This window comes from Cercospora beticola, chromosome 7, assembly GCF_033473495.1.
Source record: "Cercospora beticola chromosome 7, complete sequence".
Lineage (NCBI taxonomy): Eukaryota > Fungi > Ascomycota > Dothideomycetes > Mycosphaerellales > Mycosphaerellaceae > Cercospora > Cercospora beticola.
The window spans coordinates 1,186,353-1,212,587 of NC_088941.1; the positions used below are offsets into that span (position 1 = coordinate 1,186,353).

At 40.3% G+C, this 26,235-nt stretch overlaps 7 protein-coding genes across 7 annotated transcripts; 4 read left to right on the forward strand and 3 right to left on the reverse strand.

Annotated features, from left to right (window-relative positions):
* Window positions 1–489: 489 nt before the first annotated feature.
* On the reverse strand, window positions 490–1,870 carry RHO25_010718 (uncharacterized protein; the record flags this gene model as incomplete). Its single annotated transcript, XM_023602384.2, has 2 exons — window positions 490–1,660; window positions 1,716–1,870. 2 exons carry the CDS (start codon window positions 1,868–1,870, stop codon window positions 490–492), a joined length of 1,326 nt encoding a protein of 441 aa, XP_023451389.1.
* A 251-nt stretch (window positions 1,871–2,121) lies between these two features.
* RHO25_010719 (uncharacterized protein) lies at window positions 2,122–3,216 on the forward strand (the record flags this gene model as incomplete). The annotated part of the gene is made up of 1 exon (XM_023602383.2): window positions 2,122–3,216. One exon carries the CDS (start codon window positions 2,122–2,124, stop codon window positions 3,214–3,216), a length of 1,095 nt encoding a protein of 364 aa, XP_023451388.1.
* A 591-nt stretch (window positions 3,217–3,807) lies between these two features.
* Window positions 3,808–5,409, reverse strand: RHO25_010720 (uncharacterized protein; the record flags this gene model as incomplete). Its single annotated transcript, XM_023602382.2, has 2 exons — window positions 3,808–5,185; window positions 5,258–5,409. 2 exons carry the CDS (start codon window positions 5,407–5,409, stop codon window positions 3,808–3,810), a joined length of 1,530 nt encoding a protein of 509 aa, XP_023451387.1.
* A 1,664-nt stretch (window positions 5,410–7,073) lies between these two features.
* Window positions 7,074–7,684, reverse strand: RPS20 (40S ribosomal uS10 domain-containing protein; the record flags this gene model as incomplete). Its single annotated transcript, XM_023602381.2, has 3 exons — window positions 7,074–7,179; window positions 7,239–7,554; window positions 7,609–7,684. 3 exons carry the CDS (start codon window positions 7,682–7,684, stop codon window positions 7,074–7,076), a joined length of 498 nt encoding a protein of 165 aa, XP_023451386.1.
* A 192-nt stretch (window positions 7,685–7,876) lies between these two features.
* Window positions 7,877–9,841, forward strand: RHO25_010722 (uncharacterized protein; the record flags this gene model as incomplete). The annotated part of the gene is made up of 1 exon (XM_023602380.2): window positions 7,877–9,841. The coding sequence occupies one exon, from the start codon at window positions 7,877–7,879 to the stop codon at window positions 9,839–9,841; it is 1,965 nt and encodes a 654-aa protein (XP_023451385.1).
* Window positions 9,842–10,310: 469 nt separating this feature from the next.
* RHO25_010723 (uncharacterized protein) lies at window positions 10,311–10,520 on the forward strand (the record flags this gene model as incomplete). Its single annotated transcript, XM_065603314.1, has 1 exon — window positions 10,311–10,520. The coding sequence occupies one exon, from the start codon at window positions 10,311–10,313 to the stop codon at window positions 10,518–10,520; it is 210 nt and encodes a 69-aa protein (XP_065459386.1).
* Window positions 10,521–11,394: 874 nt separating this feature from the next.
* On the forward strand, window positions 11,395–12,763 carry RHO25_010724 (uncharacterized protein; the record flags this gene model as incomplete). The annotated part of the gene is made up of 3 exons (XM_023602379.2): window positions 11,395–11,742; window positions 11,798–12,237; window positions 12,289–12,763. The coding sequence occupies 3 exons, from the start codon at window positions 11,395–11,397 to the stop codon at window positions 12,761–12,763; spliced, it is 1,263 nt and encodes a 420-aa protein (XP_023451353.1).
* Between the last annotated feature and the right edge of the window lie 13,472 nt (window positions 12,764–26,235).

The following is a 26,235-nucleotide window of genomic DNA, read 5'->3' on the forward strand; positions in this document are numbered from 1 at the left end:
CAAGTCACATCTCACAAACACTCAAATCATCATTGTGTGAGGACAAACGCAGCTCCAGGATGGCATGACTTGACTCTCACTTCACAACAACACGATTCAACCTGTGCGGACGAGTTCTCTACTGGCATCGTGCGATTGGAGAGCATCCTTGTTGACCTAAGACTTTACAGCCATCCTGGGCAGTGTGTGGATTCGTACTACTGACCACATTGCACGTAGCTGGAAATCACCGACCTCCTCAACGCCAAACTTGCTTTCACTGTGTGCCCCATCTGCTGAGAGTAAGTATGATAGGAAAGAGTGCGTGGAACGGAGAGGTGATATCTGTGTTGCCATTGCTAGGTGGCAGAGTATCTTGATCTGCCATGCATGGGTATCATCTATCGGCAACTCGACCATGTGCCGAGTCATGGTTCTTGTTCTTGATACTGCTGATCAATTTCGCAGTCCTGTCGATATGCATTGCTACCGCGAAACGCGTGTAGCCTCTCATTGGAACTTGATGATCCAGCCATCGCCTTCACGCTCTCCCTTCGCGTTCAGGCCTCCCCAAACGACCACTCCATGCCCATCTGGCATAATATCGTATCCGAAGAATGCGCGAGGTCCGGGATGGATCTTACCAGTGCCGACGACCAAGTCTCCTGGAGGCAGCACCTCGACCTCTGCCCAGCTCTGTTCACCAGAGCTATATCCAAGCTTCTCGCGAATCGCATCTTTGATCCTAGCAGGTTTGATCGCCTCCGAGATGCTAAGAGTTGGTTTTACTTCTGGACTGCTCGAGGGAATCTGATAAGTCCAGCTATCGCTCCATTGTGATGGGTCTTCGGTGTCCTCGGGAGAAACGGCCTCTGTTGTGTTGGGATTCTGCCGGGCTCCGAAAAAGTACAGCAAGTAGTTGCGCCCGTAGCCTGTTGAGATCGGAAGAAGACCACCTCCGACTCGAGGCCGAGGGCCTGGAGTTAGAGGATTCGTCGGGAAAGACGCCGTGTGCCACTCTGTCTGCGGATCGGAGTTGACGTGCAAGCTCTCCTCGGCATTTTCATTGGGATGCAAATGTAACGAGTGCACGTCGCTGCTCATGTTGTCTGTCCCCGAGATCAGGTACAGAACGCCGTCCACAAGTGCTGCATTCCTAGTGGAGACAGGGGCGGTCGGTAGCTGAGTCCAGGTCTTCTGGGTGTAAGAGAAGTGCCAGATATCACGAAGGGGTTCTCCTTTGGCATCGACACCTCCGTACAGCACCAGATTGTTGTTGAAGTTGAACAACCTGGCACCACTTCTCTGGGCGGGCGCAGGTCCGTGGTCAGACTTCAGACTCTCCCAGGCAGATTTCCCGGTCACGTAAAGCCAGATGACTGGCTCTTCATCGACCAATTTCCCAGCTTCATTGAGACCTCCAAAGACGGCCACGCAGATGTTGAAGTGAGTGGCTGCATGCTTGGTTCGAGCCTTAGGCACTGGCTGACCTTCTGCATCGGGCACCGCGGGTAGTATGGAATATTCTGGCTCATGCTCAGACTTCTCCTCTGCCGGCTTGTCCAGCGTCACAGCGTGAATGTCATTGCTGGCTAGCTGTCCGGACGCAGTTTCGCCGCCAAAGATATATGCTTTGTTCTTGACGACGGTAACAGAGTGATCCGAGCGGACTACTGAAGTTCTGTTCAGATCGTTGTCAGGTCAGAAATACTGCTAGGATCCTGGTAGTAACTCACCTCGTTTCATCGTCCTTTGCAGTTGCGATTTGGTGAAAGCTAGCCTTCAATGGCTGAGTCGGCTTGGCTATGGCATACCCGGCTGCGCCAGCCTGCACCGCTGTTTCCGCGACTTCGTAGGCGACAACACCTCCAACTGCTGCTGCTTCGGCCATTTCTTGTTGGATCTCGAGGAAGTGTGGTGGTTTTGTTCAGCGATTCATGCAATGGCACAGGGATGGCAGCGCTGCACCTTCCCGTGACGTCACGGCTCTCTCAGGGTCTCACTCCACAGTGCATGTGCTCGACGCGTCAAGCACGCGTCTCTCGCCAATATTCTTCACGTTCGTGCTCTGCGTGTGGCAAACATCGAGCACCGCTTCACTGAACCTGAAGCCTGGCACCTTGATCGCTGATCGGGCGCTCAATGGACCTCCAGGCTGTAGAAGAGATGCGTACGCCTACCGAGAGCGAGGCGACACCAGAATCACCGTTGCTCGCTCTTCCTCCAGAGCTGCGAACGCGAATCTACCACTATGTTATCGGCGGTCAGAACATCCACATCAGCTCACACATGATCCTTGCAGAGGATCTGGAAGTCATGAATTCGCCATCCTATGGGTATACCTACAGGGACAACGCTCAGCGATTTCTGGCCAGAGACCAGCGTGTTCGATTCTTCTACACGCTCTGCGATGTACCGCATGACGATGATGAAGCCTACAAGCAGAGTTGTACCCCTCGAATCGACAAGAATGGCCAGCACCTAAACGCTGTCGCACCGTACCGGAGCCGTCATGCCACATGCTTCAAGCACCTGGGTCCTTTCACGAGCGGTCCATCGCAGTACAAGTTGCACCTGCAGCTCCTCCGCACATGTCGCCAAATTCACCAGGAAGCTGCGCTGATGTTGTATAACGACAACACATTCTCTTTCTTGCGTGAGAAGGATGCCCTTCAATTTCTCGATTTGGCCCTTCACAGACGACAGAAGCGAGCGTTGCGCTCAATCGTCCTCTTCGAAGACTACGTCGTAGACAATCGCTACTACGCCACTGCGCATCCGGCGAAAGACTTCAACAACATGCCCAAGCTCAGAGACGTAAGCATCTTCATTGACGATTTCATGTGTATCGATGTATCGGACTGCCCGCGCTTTCCCAGCCCGAAGACTGTTGTAAAGGCTGTGATCGGTCGCCCCGATCCCGACGAAGATCCATACGTCCACCGGAACTTGGCTGAAGAATTGGAGGAATTGTCGAAGGTCCCCGAGAAAGTGTGGGAAGCCGTCTACGATTGCTATTGCGACCACCCAGACCTGGCCGACTTGAGTTTTGATGAGTGGTTAAGAAGAAAAGGGTGGATCAAAGCTACATTGCGATGGTTTGAAGGAGAAAAGGCTGCCGGTCGAACGCACAAGCGTACTGGCTATTGCAATTGCCCTTCTGCGATATGTCGCATGTTCGACACCCCACAGAGCATCCGGGCTGCTGCTGCAGCTGCAGATGCCGAAGGTCTCTAAGCAATTGCTGGAATGCCTAAGGCTGCGAAATGCATGTGAAAGGCAAGCTCTTTCACTCTTCTCCGCGGGACAGTGGTGCATATCAGACGACCCACTTGATACCGGAACAAGCCCAGTTCTCAACGAACCGCGACAACATCGGACAACTCACATTTCTGCACGCATGGCTATTCCGATCGCCACTGATACGATGCATGGAGCGAACGAATTTGTCCTTGTTCACCGATGTCAAGTGGACCAGCACGTATCAGCACGACTGATGCTCCACACGTGGTTCTGCCTTCTCCGTGCTCAAAGACGATCTCCGGATCACCTCGAGCCGTCTCTGAGGGCAAGAGCGTCGCTCAGCCCAGAAAGCCAGAGTTCCTCCTCGAGAGCGGCTGCTTTGCACCGGGGAAGGAAAGAATGGAGTCTTCCGAGAAAACCTTTGCCATCTACGAGAGCAAATTTTAGATTCGCCTCATAACTATCGTAGCATTTTCGTGTACTCATCACAGCCCATCATTCTATCATGGTATCTCTTGCTACGCTCAAACTCCAAAACAATAACCGAAACCCGCAATGAACTTTTGTTCCACGAATTGTATATGCTCATTTGCCCGCTTCTTCGGACTCCCTCGGCACAGGCTTAATCCAGCACGTTGCCACGTTCAAGCTCATAATAATCACTCCAATAGTCCAAATCGCCCGCCCGTAATCTGTCCCACTGTATCTAAAAATGATCGCGAAGATCACACCTCCCAGGTTTCCTGCTGCGCCCGTGAACCCTGACACCACACCGTTCGATTGCGGAAAGACGTGTGGCACAAGGGAGAAATTTAGGCCGTTTGCACCTTCCAGGAAGAATGCCATTCCGATGCCCACGAGGCAGACTAACGAACCGAGAGAATGCTGATCTGTCAATCCGATGGCGACCAGGAAGGCTCCTGCAATGATGCAGTAGCTGTGCAGTAGAATCTTCTTCGACCAGACACTTTGATTTGTGTAGCGGTAAGCGTAATCGGAGACAACGCCGCCAAGGGGGCGGAAGACAACGTTCATGAGACCGAACATTGCGGCCCAGTTGGATGAGGTTTGGAGGTTGAGATCTGGGAATTGCTTTCCGTAGTAGGTTCCCAAAATGCTGTTGATGGCGAGTTCGCCGCCGAAGGTGGAGAAGTAAGCTGCGCCGAGGACGAGGGTCTGCGGCGAGAGCGCTATACGAGCGATTTGGCTGAGTGATGGCTTTTGAATGATTTCGTTGACCGCGGTGAGGTTGAATTGAGCTCCGGCTTCGATATCGTGGGAGGGTCGGCGGGACGATTGTTGGGATTTCTCGTCCTTGATGTTCGCAGATCGAGCGGAAGCTGGAGTCTTAGGTGTTGGAGTGATGGTTCCTGGAACATTGACGATCATGGGTTGTTCAAACTTGGTCGTCGGGGTTGCTTGCAGGCGTGTAGACCAGTGTCCTGTTGGCGAATCCTGGCACAGCAGTAGGAGGGCGAGGGCCACGACGACGATGACAATGCCCGGCACGACGAATGCTACTCGCCAAGCGACATGTCCTGATAGTCCATCTTTCACGAGGCTCTCGTATATGGCGGGCATGAGGAAGTATGTGATACCACCACCAGCGTTACCCAGCCCGGCGGTCAGAGCATTGGCAGTGCCGACAACATTCTTGTCGTAGAAGCCCGTTGTCCAGACCTGGCAAGGCACGAAACTTCCACCAAGAATTCCGATGAAGAAGCGTACGGCATACAGCTGATGCACATTGTAGGCTGTCCCTGCGAGGAAGGTCGGGATGGCGCCGATGAGCAGACATCCTGCAAATGTCTTTCGAGGTCCAAAACGATCACACGCCGGGCCAGCGATGAGTCGTACCACGAGTGTAGCACATAGCGCGACGATATTCGAATTGCTCACTTGTGCCTGAGTGAGGTTGAGGTCCGCTTTGATGATATCGTGCAGAAGAGGTGGAAACGCGTACCTGTCCAAATGTCAGCATGAAAACGGGATAGATCCTTGCTCGCGGCGATGACCACGCTTGGCAGGTGCTCACCAAGACCAGAATGCTACCAGAAAGCCAAACCACGAGAAGAAGAAGACACGGCCATATTGGTCGATGGGGTTGAGAACTGGTATCGATCGAGCTTTGTGATTGATAGGGTTGACCTCCGGGCTCCTCCACATCAGCGAGGCATTGAAACCCATACTGTAGACAGCACGAGTGATCCGCGAAACAAGGGGCGGTCGAGGTGGTTGGCACGAGAGCAATCAAGCGCTATGTTGATCGAGCTTCTGATGTCGTCCAGAGCATCAGCACAAGACACTGTTCACATCTTAGATGTTATAAGGCTCCTGATCAGCCAGTCTGTCACAGAAGCCCAAAACTTGCTTCTCCGGTCGTCAGTACTTCACAATGAACAAACTCCACTGTTTAGGAAACCCCAGATCGCGGAACACCAGCATGCGAGGATTCTGCGGAGCGTATCGTGCCAGTGGTGTCGCTCGACGGTGGACGCTGACGAGACGTGCAGAGATATGGAGTGCAGGGATGCTAGCCATTACTGGAACGTCGATATGGCTGCTGATAAGAGCTTTTCCTCACCCGCCAGGGAGGGAGGAATCGCGCAGCTTATAGGGCGTTCTTGTGCTTCTCCTATCTTCCTTGTGCAACAACGTGCAGGTCGCATGGCTGGCACATGGCGTAGCGAAGGATGTAGCCTAGATGGCTTGGTGTCTCAGTTGATTCAAACATTCAACAGGAGACCTAGAAATGTCCATCTGCGCCTTCCCTCAGACAACATGGTTGAACCGGCAGAGCAGAGCGCAGCTGACTGACTTTCCGGACACAGAGGCGTGTTGGAGCGACCGGATTAGACCAGTCAAACGGTGGGAATGTGGCTTATCAGCAGTCACAGGATGGCTTCTGTGCGATGCACGGGGGCTATTCCCGATCCGATTTCGCGACCCCAGTCTTGAGAGATAAGGCACACACGGCAGCGCGTGTTGATATCGAGAGAGGATGATATCTTATAGAAAGACTCGAGGGCAATGCATCTCCGCGGTTCTTTCGCTCGAGAGTCTTCGTGTGCGCGATGTTGAGTCGTCGCTCGATGGCGGCTCTATCGGATTGATCGGTGGTGCGCGACTTGAAAGCGGTTTCATGGGCTCAGCTTTGCAGCGAGCTGGCTGCTGTCAGCTGAAAAAGTGTCCTGTTCTCTTCGCTCAAGTGTCGCCTGGCTCAATCGATGGCGTTCTGATGACATTTCTCGAAAGTCGGTCGTGTGTTAGTGATGGTCGTTGCGCTCGTTCCATTCCCTGCAAGCGTTGTCGTCACGACGGGTGGGCTGAGTAAGCAATGTCCATTTACCTTAGCACCTCAGCCTTGAACTGCATGCTTCTACTCACTATTCCTTACATCGCAATGGACCAGATCGGTATCGAGACTTGGCATGGCCAATGATGGCAGCATATTCGAGCATTCAAGAAAGGACTACTTCGATGAAGCCCCATGATCTTCCAGCTGTCTTACACTGTGTATTCCGAAAGGTTCACATCTCGCACGAGGTGACTTCTGCCCAGCGAATTGGGATCGATGGCATATTGTACAAGGAATGGCATGACGAGGACGCAGGAAGCTGTTCTTCATGTACTCTCAAGAGTCATGTATGAGTGCCTTTCTCATCAATGGGATAACGCGGAACTCAATTTCAGGCGATGGACATGGGACGACAAGAACGGCAGACGACGTATATTGGGAGCTTGTCGTCGCTTTGCGACTGCACCACAGCTCAAGTGGATTGCGTTGATATAGCGGATGATGTGTTCATCTTTTCTTGCTCCTCCTTCAATCGTGCACCTCGTGCGCTCGCTTAGGCAGCGATGGTGACCTCAACCTCGACACCAGCCTCGATGTTGATGATGATCTGCTTGACGACCTCGGTTGGGGCGTTCAAGTCGATCAGACGCTTGTGGATTCTGCAAACCGGGTCAGCATCTCGTCCCAGAAAGCGCAAGTATGTCTGGATGATCCTTACCTCATCTCGTACATGTCCCAGGTCTTGGAGCCCTCACCGCAAGGAGTCTTACGGGTAGAGATCTTGAGGTTCTTGGTGGGCATGCGGACTGGGCCCTTGACACGAAGCTCCTTGCTCTTGGCACGCTCGATGAGCTCGCTGCAGACCTTCTCGAGCGACTGCACCTTGCGGCTGGTGAGGGTGATACGGATCTTGTGGATCTTTGGTGCGTCGAGCTGCGACGTCTTCTTTGGGTCCTGGAAAGACATGGCGGAAGATTTGGAGGTGGTGGGTGATTCGGTGCGGTTGAGGTGTCCGGTGCGGAATGCGATCACGACTATGATACCGTTAGAATCGCTGCGCTCAGCTGATCATTTTCGCTCCAACAAACCTCGTTCTTTCGAATCGGCAAAGTGATGATCGTGGGGAGCGAAAGTCTTCGTTAGAGCGCGAATTCGATAATTCATGTGGTGCCGCGTCGGCGTTTAGTTCTGCCGGGGCCGCTCCAAAATCTTGGCATCAGCTGCTGCCAGAAGCGGTACTGCGGTGACGTTTGGACTTCACTTGCATTTCCAGTCAGGCACTTTTCATTAGCGGGCGCTGGACGTCCTTTGCAGTCGAGGTACCGCCCACTGCATCGACGATTTCCCTCCATCAACATGTCCACCCCAATTTTCGCGCCGGTCCCATCAGCGGATCTCCGCCTCAGCCTGGGACCCGAGGAGTGGGAAGTCTGTGTGGATGCTTGGCTGACCTTGACTGAGTCGATCTTGCGACTGGCTCCCTCTGACTTCAGCTTGAACGCCAGCGATCATGGCACTCTACCTTCGTTTCTGTCCACTTTCTATAGAGAGCTTTCGAATCTGCAACCGGCCGACCAGACCTTGAGCTCAGCGAAAGCAGGGTTGTTGAGAAAAGCAGCCTTCAAGATCGTGTCTCGCGTGTATCTTGGCGATGCACCGATACCACTCTCGCTACTCGACTTCGGCTTCCTCTCCAACTTCTGCCATGCCAATCTCAAAGCTCTGGCACTTCAGAAGCTTCTGACGCGAGTATGGAAGAAGAAGGGCGATCTACTAGCACCGCGATTACAGAAGCAGAAGGATTTGGTCACCGCAGCATTAGAGTCAAGGAATCCGGAGGATGGAATCCGACTTCTCACCCAGCTTGCACCCGTGATGCATGCATCGATCGATATTGCCTCTCTTTTCATGACTGGTTCAGACTTTCTGGACTCTTTGGTGTCAGCTTACAGCCATGCCGCCAACGATGAGCAAAAGAAAGCTGTATCTACAGTTCTGTTCCTTGGTCTCACGTCACTACCCACCACAGAGCCTCCAAAATATTCACTGCTCTCAGACCACCTTTATACGCTGAAGAGCCATGGTGACAAATCCCCGCCAAACCAGTCACTCTTGGCCGATGTTATCACCAACACTTCTATTCTCCTGAAGTTGCGGCATTCGCTTGGAGAGAAGGCTCCGGAGAGAGTGTACAAGCTCCTTGATACGCTAGAGACATACCGCACGCCGAGTCTGGCGAGGCAGAAACGTCGAGCGCGCAGTAGCCGCAAACCAGCGAAGGGTAAACAGCCCGCGGCAAAGGCTGAGCTCAATGTACATCAAATGAGCCTAGTCACACAAGTGCAAGATCTCTTTCCGGATCTCGGCTCGGGCTTTGTGATGAAATTGCTCGATGAATACGCAGACAACGTTGAACAGGTAACAGCACATCTACTCGATGACTCTTTGCCTCCCCATCTAGCGTCTCTGGATCGCAGCAAGGAGGCGAACGTGCACGATGACAGTCAGCAAGCCGCAGTTGACCAATTGGTACCGCGATCAACGCCCCCAGCCTCGGAATCACACCTACCTGATAGAAGGAACGCATTCGATGACGATGAGCTCGATCGCTTAGACTTTGATACTAGTCGCCTTCACATTGGCAAAAGAAACAAGAGCCTGTCGGCGGAAGATCAGCCAAATAAGGCGGCCATATTATCTGCATTGGCCGCATTCGATTCTGACGATGATGAGCGCGATGATACATACGATTTCGAAGACGTGGGCGGTACTGTCGATACTACAGCTCCAGACGGAGAACCCGGGACCGCCGCAAAGGTAACGCAAGAAGAGAATGACATGGCTCTCTTCAGCGCATACAGGTCGTCTCCCGAGATGTTTGGTCGATCATTCGATGTACGCCGGGGACAAGCACGATCGGCATTAAAGAAAGAAACTGGAATGTCCGACGAACAAATTGAGGGCTGGGCAGTCATGCTTCAACGTGATCCTAAGCGACTGAAGCGCTTGGAAGCGCAGACCAGCACATTCACTGGAAGGCAGACAGAGCTTACAAGCACGGCTTACCATGGCAGTGCGGGAAATACTGAGACCGAGGACTCAGATGCTGCACCGGGAGGGCGAGGCGGGTTCCAAGGACGTGGTAGAGGAGGTCGTGGAGGGAGAGGTAGAGGCCGAGGAGGAAGTGTTGCAGGACCATCGAGTGACCCCAGTACTGCGAATGCACAGCGGAAGAAGGAGGCAAACAAATCGAGTCGCGCAAATCACAACCGCCGTGATCAGCGTGCGAGGAAGATGGCACGAGGTGGCTTTCCTGGTTGATGACGACGCGCAAAGAATTTAGAAAATGACCTCAGCCGCTGCGGTGGAAGGAGAGTGATCATATCGGTGCATCTGTATTCACAGCATTAACGAAATGGTTTGTCCCCTGCGCCACTCTGCATCTATTCACTTGCGCGTGTGCCAGCGCTTTAAGATCCAGCTCAGATACCACTCTGCCCAACGCTTGCACGAGCGACAAAGCTGGGCAACATCACTGCAATACGGCTCGCCAATCAAGTTATCACGTCTACACGAAGCACAGCAACATCGTTCAGATGGGCAACACCGTTTCTCAAGATGGCAAAAGCACGCCAGCTCCAGGCATGAGTCCGCATCTCTCAGCATCGCCGCCATCCTCGAGTCCGGACGACGTCGATACTGGACGCGCTCAGCCTGCGCCAATCTTCATCGTCATGACGCACACCTGCGACCCAAACAAGCAACACATCCTCTTTGTAACATCTCAGCAATGTTCGATCTTCCCGGAGACGCAGTCGACCACATGGAAGTCCTCGTCAGACAACACCCACCTAAAGAATGCGAAGACATCGAAGAGTTCCTCCAAGAGACACTGTGGCAGATCTTTCAAGATGGAGAAGGAGAAGCTGTGGGCGTCGGCTACCAGTACCTCGCCGGCGATGGAAAACGCAGAAGTATCTGGCTTGCTGGTGAGCTGTGAAGTCGGAATTGTGCTCGGCAGGAAGGAGCTTGATCTTTGGCCAAGAACGCCGGAAAGCATATCACTCAGCTTATTTTCCCGAGCCTGATGCGCTCTGCCTCAGGACAACATCGGCGTGAAAGTCCTGAGCACGGGAAGCATAGCATGGCGGACTGGGATCTCGGGCTCCGTGAAGCATTGCCTACACAATCGAGAAGCTGCAAACAATTAATGCGTTCTGTCAGACCTCCTTTTGCTGCCTTCATCCTTGTCTCACCACGTTCCTGGAACGTTCACACAGTCTCGACCAGCCGCTAGACAGGAACAAACACATTGTCTTCGCTTCCGCCGAGCCGATGTGTTCGCTGATGATGATCATGCGATGGTGTTAAACTTTGCCTCCCCTTGCCAGATCTTCCACCCCGATCCTTGTCCAGCTCACTAAGTTCCAGATATACTCCGATCTCGTACCGTTCGCAGATTCCACAACGTCTCATCAGACTCGCTGGCTATACAGCGGAGTCGTCGGGCGACACGCAGCTGTGGATCCGCTCTAGTGAAAATCTGGGTGAACTGGACGAAACCAACCCGAGGGAGGTACATGATTGGCATGCAGGCCAAAAAGATGTTGGTTCCTGGGAATCGAGAGCCGTGATGGGGTTTCTGCTGTGCAGCGATCTTGATACAGAGGTTGACGAGGGGAGTGGCTTTGTTTATTGAAGCACACGCGATGTCCACCCATGTGTCCTTTTCAGAGGGTTTGCAGGTCTCGCCACTCCACTCAGCAGGTTCTGTCTTACTCTCATTGTTGAAGACGTGTCTTCTCATCTCGTGCAGTGCACGCTGAACAGGACACGACTAAACTGGACTCGAGTGGCGATCGCCTGGAAGAAGTATGGCTGGCCCAAGGAACTACTTCAATTCCACCTGTACAGATGTCGGCCCAGATTGTCCGGTAGAAGAAAGCGTATACGGATACTATCCCAGCTTCGAGATCAATGCTTCTCTGCTCATCGCTTTCGGATGCCTCACCGTCATACAAGTATATCTGGCACTCTGGAAGAAGACGTACTTTTTCGGTGCGTTGCTCACGTTGAGCTGTCTGGGTGAGGTGGGCGGATATGCTGGACGTGCCTTGCTTCACGACAATCCGTTCAATGTTCCGGGTTTGTATTTGAGCATCTGCTGTCTGGACTTTGCACCAAGTTTCCTGGCTGCAGCGGTGCATGCGACTCTGAAACATGTAAGTTGAGGTGCATAGTTGACAGTGTAACCACCTGTTGACTTGTTGTTTTTAGATCACTCTCACTTTTGGCGCAACGACAAGTATCTTGCCGCCGCCCATGTACACCTGGATCTTCATCGCTTTGGACATGTTCTGTCTGGTACTGCTGGCCACGGGAAGTGCATTGTCTCCTCACCTGGGCGTGAACTTGGGCGTTGGAATATCAGGTTATATCCTGGTCCTATGTGGAATCATTCTGCAGATCTTGACGCTCGTCATATTCGCCGGACTGGTGCTGGACTATCTTTATCGCACACGACGAGCTTGGCACAACGTACCATTTGCAGCAACAAAGCTGCTTGATACGCTCAAGTTCAAGCTATTTGCTGCTGGAGTCGTGGTAGCGTATACTGGGGTTCTTGTGCGATGCATATTTCGGTTGGTAGAGCTGTCGGGTTTGTGGCCTCGTGGTCCTATGCGTAGCCAGGTGGCCTTCATCTTGTGCGAGAGTTGGTAAGTACAATGGCAATGTCGTAGCGAAGTGCATACCTGACCACGATTTAGCATGATTCTGATTGCCACACTGGCCTTTACAATCTTCCACCCCGTCTTTTGTTTCGCACTTTCGAAGAACGCGCGACGCGGGAAGCGCAGGTGGAGAATCAGCGTGACCAAAACAGTCGTGGAAGAGCCTCGCGGTCCTTTCGCCACATCCTGGAAGCGCGATTCTGGCCGAGAGTGTGAAATGTCGCACCAGCCGGCAGAGCTCGCGAGTCCGATCCACTCGGAATTCTCTGGCGCTACTACATTGGCCGCGCCGTGTAGTCAAGTCAATCTTGTGAAGAAGGCGAAGTCAGAAACGTGGTATTCGGAAGCTAGCGATCAAACATGGGAGGCAGAAGCTCAACGAGGCCCCAGTGAAGATCGCGGCCAAACGTCGAGAGAGACGTCCAGAGAAACATGGTATTCGGACGTGACCTTGGAGGAAGCCGATGTGGTTGAGTTCTCGAGGCCCTACTACTATGGTAGGGCGCTCTAAAGATACGATGTTTTATTGCGTAGATTTGCAAGGAATACGATTATGGAGACCATACCGCTGGGTTGGACCTTTTCTGTTCTACGTGCCTTCGGCACGCCTTTGCATATTTCTTTGGAAGACCTCCCAAGATCCAGTCTTCTGTTCAGCGAGCTGTTTATACTGCCTTCTCGCCGATGCCCCACGCGACCTTTGCTCATAATTGCTTCCTGGTGGTTCGTAGCACTTTTCGGGACCAGAAAAGTCGAAGATGGTCGTCGTTTGGTTGATTATGTTCGGAGCAAGAGAGTCGCGACCTAAGTGGTCTCTGCCAACACGCGTCGATGCTGTTAAGGATTAGCTAAGCCGGTAACTACGGAATTGATTTATAAGCTAATAACTTCACTAATATTATAATAGAACTATTAATATTATTAGGTACTATTGAATTGTATTCTCGTAGGCACTCGTCGGATAGGTATAATATAGTAGAAGTAGAGATAATAAGTAGGAACTAACCGAGTTAATTATATTAGTTAGTTATAGGTTGTATCTTACTCCTAAGATAGGCATTAGCTAGGTTATATAACCTAGTATTATATAACCTATATTACCTAATCCTAATCTCTAAAGTATCTTTTAGAATATCTAACTAGACTATACTTTCTAATACTTCTACTTAGGCTAGATAGTCTTCTACCTATATTCCTATATTTAAATCTATCCTTAAATTATAATAAGTTATTAGGTACTATAGTTATATAGTTAGAGCTATATACCTAATCTATTTTAGTTTAACTTCTTAGTCTAGTATCGTATATTTTATAGTAATATTAATACTAGAGTATATACCTTTTATTTCTCCTCTAGGCTTTTCCCTTTTAGACTATATATAGATTCCTAGATCCTAATTACTTATTATATATAGCAAGCTACTTCTTCTATAGTATAACTTCTAGGCTTAGTTTTATATATTCTATAATATTTCTAATACTATAGTATATATCTTTTACTAATTATCCTAAAGTCTAGAGTTTAATCTATAGTTAGAGTATATATCTTTTGCCTTTCCCTATATAAGCTAGAGTTGTCTTATAAACTCCTAAAACTATAGCCTATTCTTTAGTTTAGTTAGGCTATTAGTAACTATCTCTTTTATTAGAATATATTCTACTATAACCTTTCTCTACTACTAGAGATATCTAATATAGTTATATATAATATTAATATATTTAGATCTCTTATAGGTATATATATCCTTAATAAGAGTTAAAGCTATCTAATTATTTTCTATAATTTATACTAGCTTTAGTTCTCTTACTATATTAGAATATACTTTTATAGTTAGTTAGAATAGGTATTCTTCTACTAACTCTATATAGTCTATCTCTCTTAAGAGTACTACTAGGAACTAAGATTGCTTTATATATATATTTATAGCTATATACTTAGCTTCTATTATTAATATTATAATAGACTTTTACTTCCTACTTATCTAAGAAACTAGAGCTCTATAAAGGAAGAAGATACTCCTAAGGATTAAGACTCTATCTGCTTTGTCTATTATATAGTTAGAGTCTAAATATTCTATTAGGCTTCCTCTATTTCTTCTAAATATTAGTCCTAAGTCTTAGAATAACTTTAAGTATCTTACTAGTTTCTTTAGAGCTTATATATACCTCTTAGTTAGGTCTAAGATATATAAGCTTAACTTTCTAAGAGAGAAAGTAATATCTAGTCTTATTATAACTATAGGCTATATCTAGGTACTAGTTTAGCTTTAGTACTCTATCTTATTCCCTCTCTTATTATATAAGCCTATTAGTTTTAGGCTATTATAACTATCTATTAGTAAGAGAGTTAGGTTAGCTATCTCCTTAGTTATTTCTAGCTTTATAAGGTTCTTCTAGATAAAGTATTCTTAATTAAGCTTTAAAGTTCTAGCTTGTCTATTTCTTATTAACTTTATCCTAAGGATTTTCTCTAGTTCTCTAAGATCTTTAATCTTAAATACCTTACCTAGCTATTCCTTAAACTAAAGTATATCTTCTAGCTTTAGTACTATAATTAGAATATTATCTATATAGGTTAGGATTAGAATATTCCTTTTCTAGTAGATAAGAAAGTATAGATCTACTTCTAATTATATAAACCTAATTTATTTTAACTTTAAGATATAGAGTTTATTCTAGTCTCTTACTACTTACTTTAGTCTATATAAGCTTCTTAGGATTTATAGGACTATATTAGGTAGAATCTTAACTCCTAGTAGTAGAATTATAAAGATTTCTTCTTAAAGTTTACTCTTAGTAAATATATTATTTATATCTACTTAGTAGAGTTCTAGATCCTTCTTATAAACTATAGCTATAAATACTCTTAAGGTATTATATCTAACTATTAGTATAAAGGTCTCTTAGAAATTAACTCTAAACTTCTAAGAGAAACCTTTTATAACTAGTCTTACTTTAAACTTCTTAATAGCTCTACTAATTAATCTCTTTATATTAAATACCTACTTAGATATAATAAGGTTTGCTCTTTTAAGTAGAATAACCTTTATCTAGATATTATTACTTCTTAATATAGTTAGTTCCTTTTAGACTATATTCTCCTATATATATCTCTATTTAGGATCCTAAATTACTTCTTTATAAAACTTTAGAATAGGTACCTCTTATCTCTATATAGAGACTTAAAGAGTAATTACTATAAATATAGACTCCTAAATCTCTAATAGAGCTTCCTAAATCTACTTCTATTCTTAGCTTTAGACTTAGCTAAGAAATACTTTATAATACTTAGTACTAGACTTTTTCTTCTATCTATATTCTTTCTATCTCTTCTAAAGTACTTATCTTATTACTATACTATAAGCTTTTAGCTCTAGGCCTAGTCCTTTATTTAAAATAGATCTTATTCTTTTTTAGCTATAAGTTTAGTTTTAGTTCCTTTTCTAATTTCTATTTCCTTATAAGTTCTACTATATAATATTTAATCCTTTTACTTTAGAATATAGTCTCCTACTAGTACTAGGACTAGCTTATCTATTAACTTTCTAGCTTAGCTTAAGTAGTTTAGTAGTTCTATTTTTCTTCTACTAGAGTTATAGTTCTTTAAAGTTTTCTTCTTCTAGATTCTCTATTCTCTAGTACTCCTTCTTATTTTTTAGTAGAAATAGTAACTATATAAAGAGTATTTAGCTAGGACCTATAGGTTTAGTTACTATAGCTATAGATATAGTAGCTATAGAAAGTATAACTACTATTAGCTTCTTTAGAGGTCTACTAACTAGGTTTCTAATAGATATACTACTTACTTAATTAAGCTTAGGAATATTTAGCTCTATATCTTCTCCTTTCTTATACTTAAACTAAGTAGTAGTATTATAGGCTTTAATAGCTCTTATATTAGGCTCCTAGAAGAGCTATATTTTAGTAGTATTAGGAATATACTTAATAAATATAGTATCTTTACTTCTATTTATTAGTTTATCTAATTTTATTTCTACTAGCTAGGACTTAGGATCTATATAGACTACTACTTTATAACTCTAAACTCTAAAGTATAATACTAAGAGTTAAATACCTAAAAAGGCTTCCTTAGGTAATACTTTAAATCTATTAATTTCTAGACTATTAGAAAGAGAATTTCTAATAACTATATAGGCTACTAAAGCTTCTAGCTAGAATTTAATAGATATATAGGTATCTTCTAGTATTACTCTTATATAGTCTTTAGAAGTTTAGATTAACTTCTTAACTACTTTATTCTAGATAGAGTTATATACTTTAGTTATATAGAAGGAAATTCTATATTTCTTCTCCTACTACTTTAGTATAGTAAGAAGCTCTCTTATTCTATTACTTCTTATAATCTAGAGAAGATTTCCTAATTATAGCTTAGCTTTTACTTTCTAGTCTCTAAGGATACTTAGTATATCTTCTCTAGACTTTATTAAGAAAGTCTATTTCTTTCTTAAGAAGTTATTAATAATCTTAAGCTACTATTTATATTCTAATTTTAAAATAAGTAAAGAGCTATAAGTATTAATAGAAACTAGAAATAACTTTTAGAGTTTCCTTTTAGTTTCTTTCTTTCTATATTTTCTTTATTAAAAAAAATATAAACGCGCTCTAGTAGGCGACGACAACGACGGTAGGAGGCCTCGAAGCCTCCTAATACGTAATAATACTTCTCGACCGATACTATAATACTATAAGTAGAGAAAGGAGCCTAGAAGAAGGAAGTTATAACTCTAACTTCTAGGCGGCCTAAATCTGCTTATAACTACCTCTCTCTAGCTAATAAAGCTAGAAAATAACTACTAATACTAATACTCTAAAACTAATAATCTAAAAGAACTTAAAAATACTTATAGAATAGATCTAGAGTTATCTTAATATCTAGATAACTCTTTCTTTCTCTCTAACTCTTCTTTTTCTCTAATAGGCCTAATAGGCTCTTCTCTACTTCGCTCTCTACTAGGAAGAGTCCTAGACTCTTTAAGCTATCTAGAAAACTCTCTAGAGCTGCCTAATATCTACTACTACTATCTCTAAAATATAGGTCTAGATAGCCTAAATTAGATATATAATACTAAGACTCTAGCTTTAAATATCTATAACTATCTTAGTAAGAATAGAAAACTAAGAAGAAAGAGAGATAGTAAAGAAGATAAGCTATAAAGAGCTTAGAAAGAAACTAGAAGTATAATAGTTTAAGGCTATATAAAAGCTCTTAAGTAGAGATTTTAAAGTTATTCTCTATAGAGAAAAACAGAAAAATAGGCTAGAGAAAGACTAATCTTAGCTTAAGGCTATATATCTAGAGGCCTAGGTAGAGATACTAAGTACCTAGGTAATTATATATAGTATTAGGATATCCTAGAAGCTAGAGAATATAAATAGCTAGGTCTAGCTTAACTAAGATAACTTTACCTAGTTCCTAGATAGGCTTAAAATTAGAAAGGCCTTTTAGCTTAAGAACTAGAAAGTAAGAGGAGAGACTAACTTCTTATTAGTAGTAATAGTAGTATAGGATAGATAGACTATAAAGGAAATATATAGAAGAGGTATTACTATTAGGTTAATATAGTATATAGTAGAACTATACTATCTATAGTAGAGGATTATATAATACTTTAAGTATAATAGCTTTAGGTATATTACTACCTACTATAAAGCTATAGAAGAAATATATAGAAACTATATAGAGAAGTATAGAATAGATAGCTATAAGGAGAAGAAAATTAAATACTATAACTATAGAGAAGACTATAAAGTATACTCTCTCTAATATAGCTATAAAGCTACTATAAAGGCTAAAGTAAGAGTATTCTTAGAATAGTTTAAAAAGTAATAGGAGGCAGCCCTAGGCCTAATATAAGAAGATAGTACTATAGAACCTATAATTCTTAAAAGGAAAGCTCTACTAGCTAAGCTTCTATAGAAGGATATTAGATATAAAGGTAGACTCCTAGATACTATAGTAATAGTAATAGCTAGTAGGAGGCAAGTAAGTAAGCTCTACTTCTCTCCTATATAGGAGAATAAAGATACCTAAGAGGTAATAAATACCCTCTAAGAAGATATAGATATTAACCTAATTAAGGTCCTCTTCTAAGAATCCTATAAGTAGCTAAACTCTAATAATCTACTAATATAATATTAATAGGTTAAATACTACCTAAACTCTACTACTAGATAGCTAAGCTATAGAAGAGGCTATAGTAATAGTACTATAAGAACTATAGCTTAATACTATAAATAGTAGAACTAAAGCTAAGAAAAGATACTCTATAGTTCTTCTACTCTACTAGAACCTAAGAGTAGTAATACTTATATTAGATAAAATTAGAACTAATAGCTAGAAACTACTTTTCTATAATATAGATAACCTAGTAACTATCTAAGTCTAGATACTTATAGAAACTATCTCTATCTATAACTACTATAACTTCTTAGAGCTAATAAGCTATAGATAAGAAGAGACTATCTCTATACTTTAAGAAGTACTATTATAAACTCTAGGAGATATAAAAGTAAGCTATATAATAGTAGGAGACTTTAACTTCTACTACTTAAAATAGAAGAGAAATATAACCTAAACCTAATATACTATAGTAGATAAGCTTATTAAAACAATTATAGAGGCCTAACTATAGCTAGCTCTAGAGCTAGAGATAATTATATAGAAAAGATATATAGCTAGCTACTAAATATTAGACCTAGTCTTTATTAGCCTCTCTCTCTAAAACCTAATCTAAGAATATAAAGCTCTTCTAGAAGAGATATATAGCTCTAACTATATCCCTTTTAGAATAACTCTCTATATTAACTTCTAAGAGCTAAGAGGAAGAAACTAGAGAAAGTAATAGAAAGCTACTAACTAGAATAGAATCTAGGACCTTATAGTCTAAGATACTAACTAACTTAACTAACTCCTACTTAATATAAAGGAATACCTAGATATACTAGCCTATAGAATATAATTCTCTATCTAGAGAATTATAGAGAAGATAGTTCTAATAGCTAGACTATTAAGCTATATAAAGATAGTATAGACCTAGGAATATAAGGAGGCTATAAAGCTAGTAAGAAGAAGAAGAAAAGAATAGAGGAACTATAAAATAGAATAGAGCTATAAGCTATACCTTAAAGTATTATATATAAGAAGTAAAGCTATAAGAAAAGAGCAAAACCTAGCTTAGAGAAGACTAATAAAAGAAGTTATAGAGGACTCTAAGAAAATCTAGAAAATAGCTAAATAGGCTAGAGAGAGAGCTAACTAAGAATACTAGCTACTATACTTCCTAAGTCTAGCTAATATAGAGTATAATAGAGATACTAATAAGAGGAAGGCTATAATCCTAGTAAGATACTTCTTTCTAGACCTAAGAGAAGTAGACTTAAGTAATATCTAATATACCTAACTACTACTTTAATTCTAAATAGAGGTTAAGGTTTAACTAAAGGAAGTAGAAGGAGTCCTTAGGAAACTATCTAGTAATAAGGCTCTAGGACCTAACTAAATACTAAACCTCTTCCTTAAAAAGTATAGAGAATAACTTTCTCTAATCCTAGCTAAACTCTTTACTATATACCTAAAGATAGTATACTACTCTAAAGCCTTTAAGTACTCTATAATAGTAGTACTTAGGAAACTATAGAAACTAGACTACTTAAAGCTAGGAGTATATAGACCTATTACTCTACTTAATGTAATAGTAAAGGTCCTAGAAGCTATAGTTACTAAGAGGATATCTAAGAAGACTAAAGAATAGAAGCTCCTTCTAGAAGAATAAATAGGTACTAGGCCTAGTAGGTCTACTACCTTAGTATTAGACCTTATTACTAAGTAAGTAAAAACTATCTAGAAAACTAAGCTAGGAGCTATAGTATCTATACTCTACTTTAATATCTTAGAGGTATTTAATAAAGTCTCCTACTAGAGGCTACTTTATAATATTAGAATAAAAGGCTTCCTAGACTATACTATTAGCTTTATCTAATTATTCCTCTAAGATAGAACTACCTACCTAAAGCTTAGAGAATTTATAGACTAACTAAGGCCCTAAAATATAGGAATTCTCTAAGGCTCTACTCTATTTCTAATCCTCTTTCTTTTCTTTACTTCTACTCTACTCTTAATACTATATAAAGGGACTACTTTAGTAATAGAGTTTATAGATAACTCTAATATCCTTATATATAGTATATTAATAGAGGATAACTATAGGTAACTTAAGAAAGCCTACTAGAAATATAAAGAATAGGTAAGGAGATATAGAGCAGAATTTATACTATAGAAATACTAGCTAATCTACTTTACTAGAAGTAGGAAGTATAATCTTAAAGCTATAGTCTAAATCTAGAGATTTAATAGAGAACTACTACTATTACTTAGACTTCTTAGAGTATAGGTAGATACTAAACTTAAATAGAGCCTATATATTAAATAAGTAGTAGAAAAGGGAGCCTACTAAATATAATTACTTTAGAGACTATATAAGTCTATATAGGGAGTATCCTTCTAAAAAGTAAGGTACCTTTATATAGTAGTAGTAAGACTAGCTATTACTTTTAGCTACTAAGTCTAGTCTAACCTAGAGAGTATATAAAGCTACTATAGGAACCTTACTAAACCTATTAAGAAGATCTAGAAGGAGGCTCTAAGGAATATTATAGAAGTATATAAGTTAGTTATAATAGCTATTCTAGAGAGAGAAGCAAATATTACTCCTCTCTATTTATATACTTAGGACCTAGCTAAGTAAGTATCTAAAAAGTAAGATACCTAACCTATATACTAGTATATTAAAGATAGATATAAAGAGATTAAAAGGTAAGTATAAGTAGGAAAGAGAGCTAGGTAACTTATACTACTAACTTAAACTAGATAGAAGGAAATCCTCTAGATAGTATAAGGCTAAGAAATAACGATATAGGTATATCTAGGCTATAAGGTATAGTAGGCTAAATACTAGTAGGATAGAAGATAGGAAAGAAATAAGGAAGAGAGAAAAGTAAGAGTAGAAGGAGAATAACTACTAGTATAGAAAACTACTACCTCTTCTACTATTAGACTAACTCTATATAAAGGACTTACTAGACTAGAGAGTATAATAGTTATACTCTTAAAGATAGAGTATATTAGAATAAGGTAATACTTTACTAAAAGGAGAGTCCTAGGTTTTATACTAGACTACGAATATAAGTAGAGATATAAGATACTAAAATATATATATATATTCTACTTAAAATAGAACGAGAGAAAATACCTACTATTCTAGGTAGAGGTATCTATAAACTAGAAGGATCTAGCTAATATAAAGAGAGAGCTATATATAGTAATAAAGTAGCTTATCTAAGAAGAGGTCCTAGACTAATTCTTACTTATAAGAGAAGAGGTATAAAAGAATAAAAGAAGAGAGAAGAGGAAAAATAGAGCCTAGTAAGAGAAGGACTTACTAGATACCTAGTATTATCTAAAAGAAAATAGAAGTAAAGGAAGCAGCTACGTAGGCTATAAATAAAGAGATATACGAGGGTTTTTCGAAGGCTTTTCCCTTAACCGATATCTATAGAGCGTACTACTTACTCTAGTTAAAAGAGGTAGACCGGCGTATAAGAATTATCTATCTATCTATATAAGTCTTAATCTCGAGCGTAGAAGTAAGTAGTACTTTAATACTAGTCTTCTAGATAGTTAGCTTTAAGAAAGCTATAGTATTTTTACTAGTTAGAAGACTCTTATTAAGAAATAGAGAATATAATAGATTAATTATATCGCCTTTCTAATACTTACTAGCTAGTATACTATAGTTATCTATATAGCCGTCTATCTCGTATCTAATTAGAAAGCGCCGATTATAAAAAACGTACGATATAATTCTATAGTAACCTATACTCCTAGAAACTATAAGCTTAGTATAAGCTTTCTTAAACTTATATTTAAAGCCTCTAAATTCGTTCTATCTAATAAACTCTTAAACCTTAGCTTTATTATAATAAAAAATAACTATTCTCTCTACGAACTCTACTCTAATTATAAACGGTTCGAGACTATTTATCGATATAGTAGGATCTATAAACGCTAATAATTTTTAGATATTATTATAGTCGCTTATAAGATTAGCTTTACGTATATTAAACTTAGAGTACTCGATAAATAGAGTACGAAAAAAAAGACTCTATAGAGCTTTCTAGATAGCGAGCTATATTTTAAGTAATATAAATATAACTACTATCTTTCTTTACTTATTTTAAATACTTTATAAAAGACTATATAGAAGAGCTACTAGGTATAGCGATCGTAGCGACTAGTACTTTAATCTAGTTATATAATACTAAATATTCTATATTCGTAATCCTAGTAGTACTATAAGTTAGAAGACTCGAAAGATCTAAGTAGAAGACCTCCGATATAGCTAATATTATTATATAAAAGTAGAAGGATATTACTATACGATTCGGCGAGAAAATAGAGAGCTATATAAAGAAAGTAAGGAAGAAATTATAGGATTTATATTAGGTAGTTCTATATATCTTAGACTATCTATTACGATTATTCGTTAGAGAGAATTAATTAGATATAAATAAGAAAACAATAGATAGCTATATAATAATTATAGCTTACTATTCTCTACTTAGCTATTAGTCGATAATCTCTACTACGTTATACTATATTTATCTAGTCTTATAGTTATCTCGTTTACTATAGAGTACTAATTGTTTTTCGTTCTACTATACTAAGTTCTATTATATAACTAGAGCTATCTATAATAATAGGTCGTATAGTATAACTTCTATATATACGTATAACGTATCCTACGTATAAATTATATTAGTACGACGCTACGTAGCTCGGTATAAGCTAGTTAAGTACCTATCTATAATTAATATAATAGGCGCTTAATATAGTTCTATAGTCTACTATTAGAATCTAAGTATAGCTATACGAAATTAAAGCTTACTATTACTTAGTCTCTATACTTATAGCTTACTAGTATTCGCTTATAAAGTAAGGCAATCTTATACTAAGAAAGTCTAGCGAGATCGGTTTATAGTCGTAAATCTATAACTCTAAAGTAGAATCGTAAAGGCGTCGCGTCTTTAATATTTCTAGAAAGCTCGCTAATAATCTCTAGCTAAATATACTAGATAAGTCTATCCTTCTACTCTAATATATAAGCTTCTATATAGAAGTAATATAAGCCGATTATTATATCTATTCGATATAAATACTCGCCTATAGCTTCCTAGCCTATTATTTAATATTAAGCTATTTTAAGTAATATATTAAGGTCTAGTCTTAGGTAATTTCTTACTAGAGATATAGTTATAGAGATTTAAATATAACTCTATATTAGAGTTTATCTATACTATAGCTAGTATAGATTATATACGCTATATTTTCTATATATAAAGTCTACTTATACTATACTTTTAGATCTAACTAATATAAATAGATAGATAGATAATTCTTATATACTAGTCTACCTCTTTTTTAACTAGAGTAAGTAGTACGCTCTATAGGTTTCGGTCGAGAGAAAAGCCTTCGAAAAACTCTCGTATATCTCTTTATTTATAGCCTACGTAGCCGCTTCCTTCGCTTCTATTTTTCCTTCGGATAATACTAGGTATCTAGTAAGTCCTTCTCTTACTAGGCTCTATTTTTCCTCTTCTCTCTTCTTTTATTCTTTTATATCTCTTCTCTTATAAGTAAGAATTAGTCTAGGACCTCTTCTTAGATTAGCTACTTTACTACTATATATAGCTCTCTTTTTATATTAGCTAGATCCTTCTAGTTTATAGATCCTTCTATATAGAATAGTAGATATCTTCTCTCGTTCTATTTTAAGTAGAATATATATATATATTTTAGTATCTTATATCTCTACTTATATTCGTAGTCTAGTATAAAACCTAGGACTCTCCTTTTAGTAAAGTATTACTTTATTCTAATATACTCTATCTTTAAGAGTATAACTATTATACTCTCTAGTCTAGTAAGTCCTTTATATAGAGTTAGTCTAATAGTAGAAGAGGTAGTAGTTTTCTATACTAGTAGTTATTCTCCTTCTACTCTTACTTTTCTTTCTTCCTTATTTCTTTCCTATCTTCTATCCTACTAGTATTTAGCCTACTATACCTTATAGCCTAGGTATACCTATATCGTTATTTCTTAGCCTTATACTATCTAGAGGATTTCCTCTATCTAGTTTAAGTTAGTAGTATAAGTTACCTAGCTCTCTTTCCTACTTATACTTACCTTTTAATCTCTTTATATCTATCTTTAATATACTAGTATATAGGTTAGGTATCTTGCTTTTTAGATACTTACCTAGCTAGGTTCTAAGTATATAAATAGAGAGAAGTAATATTTACTTCTCTTTTTAGAATAACTATTATAACTAACTTATATACTTCTATATTAGAAAGTATAGTCTAGTTAGATATTCTAAGAGATACTTTAGGGATTAGGATTAGGTAATATAGGTTATATAATACTAGGTTATATAACCTAGCTAATATCTATCTTAGAAGTAAGATATAACCTATAACTAACTAATATAATTAACTTAGTTAGTTCCTACTTATTATCTCTACTTCTACTATATTATACCTATCCGACGAGTGCCTACGAGAATATAATTTAATAGGTTATAAGCTCGGGTTTATAGAGAGGCTCTAAGTAGTAAGAGTTAGCCTTCTTATCCTTAAAGTAATACGTATTACCTCTTATAGGACCTATAGTATTAATTAGGTAGAGAAGTAGGAAAAGAGTATAAGAGAGACTAGAGGCATATCCTATCTATACTATCTTAAAGCTTTAGAAGATCCTAGTTATAAGCTAGAAGTCCCTAAAGAGTAGGTAAAATAGAGAAAAGCCTAGTAAGGTATACTCTACTTTAAAAGAGAGGTATACTAAAGGAGTATAAAGAGGAAAGGATTAGCCTTAAACTATAGTACCTAAGTAGATAAGACTAGGCCTAAGTACTAAGTACTACTAATACCTTAGAACTAGCTAGTAGTACTCTTCTAAGAAGGTAGATCTTTTAGAGGTTCTCTACTTAAGAACCTAACTAACTCCTATAAGAGAGAAGAGTCCTTAGATACTTTAGCTAAAAGAGAAGAGTCTTAGTAACTAGGGAAGGCAGAAATCTAGAAGCTACTAATTAGATTAAAAGAGCTTATATTTCTAGAGTTTAGATTTGTTTATTTAATTTTATAGAAATAGATTTAATAAGTAAATTAAATAGAAGGAGAATACTAATCCTAATAAGGGAGAACTAGAGACTATAGTTTAAGCTATAAGAGAATATACTTAGAGGAAAAGAAATCTTCTAGATAATCTTAGACTTAAAGGGATTATTAGTACCTACTCTAGCTAAATCTAAAGCATCTAAGGCTTTATTAAGCAAAGAGAAAGGTACTATATTTTTAGAGTTTAGCCTAAAATAGTAGAAGGATAATATAAAGGTAATCTATATTCTAATAGAAAGTCTTTATATAGATAACTAAAATAAAGTAATAGATAAGACAAGAGTATATAATATCTAGATAAAGCTATATAGGAAATATAGCAAAGTCTAATAGATATATATAATAGCTATTATCTAAGAATTTATAATCTTTAAAATAGAACTAAAGGATATAATTAGGAAATTATAGGTCTATTTTAGTAATCTTAGGAGGAGGATTATAGAGATTAACTAGAGAGAGTTATACTATAAGACTCCTAATATAAGGATTAAGTATCTACTCTTTATACTTCTAGCTAAGTATAAGAGTATAAGGTAGACTATCTAAGCTTAGAAGGACTTAGACTCTAAAGAAATCCTCTAACTCCTTAAAGTAGAGGAGTTAATATAGTATAGATACTAGTTATAAGAAATAGTAATATTTACTAAAAGAAAAGAGATCTAAAGTATAAAGCTAAAATACTATTTCTATAAAAAGAAGTATTTTAGAAGTATTACTAAGTATCTA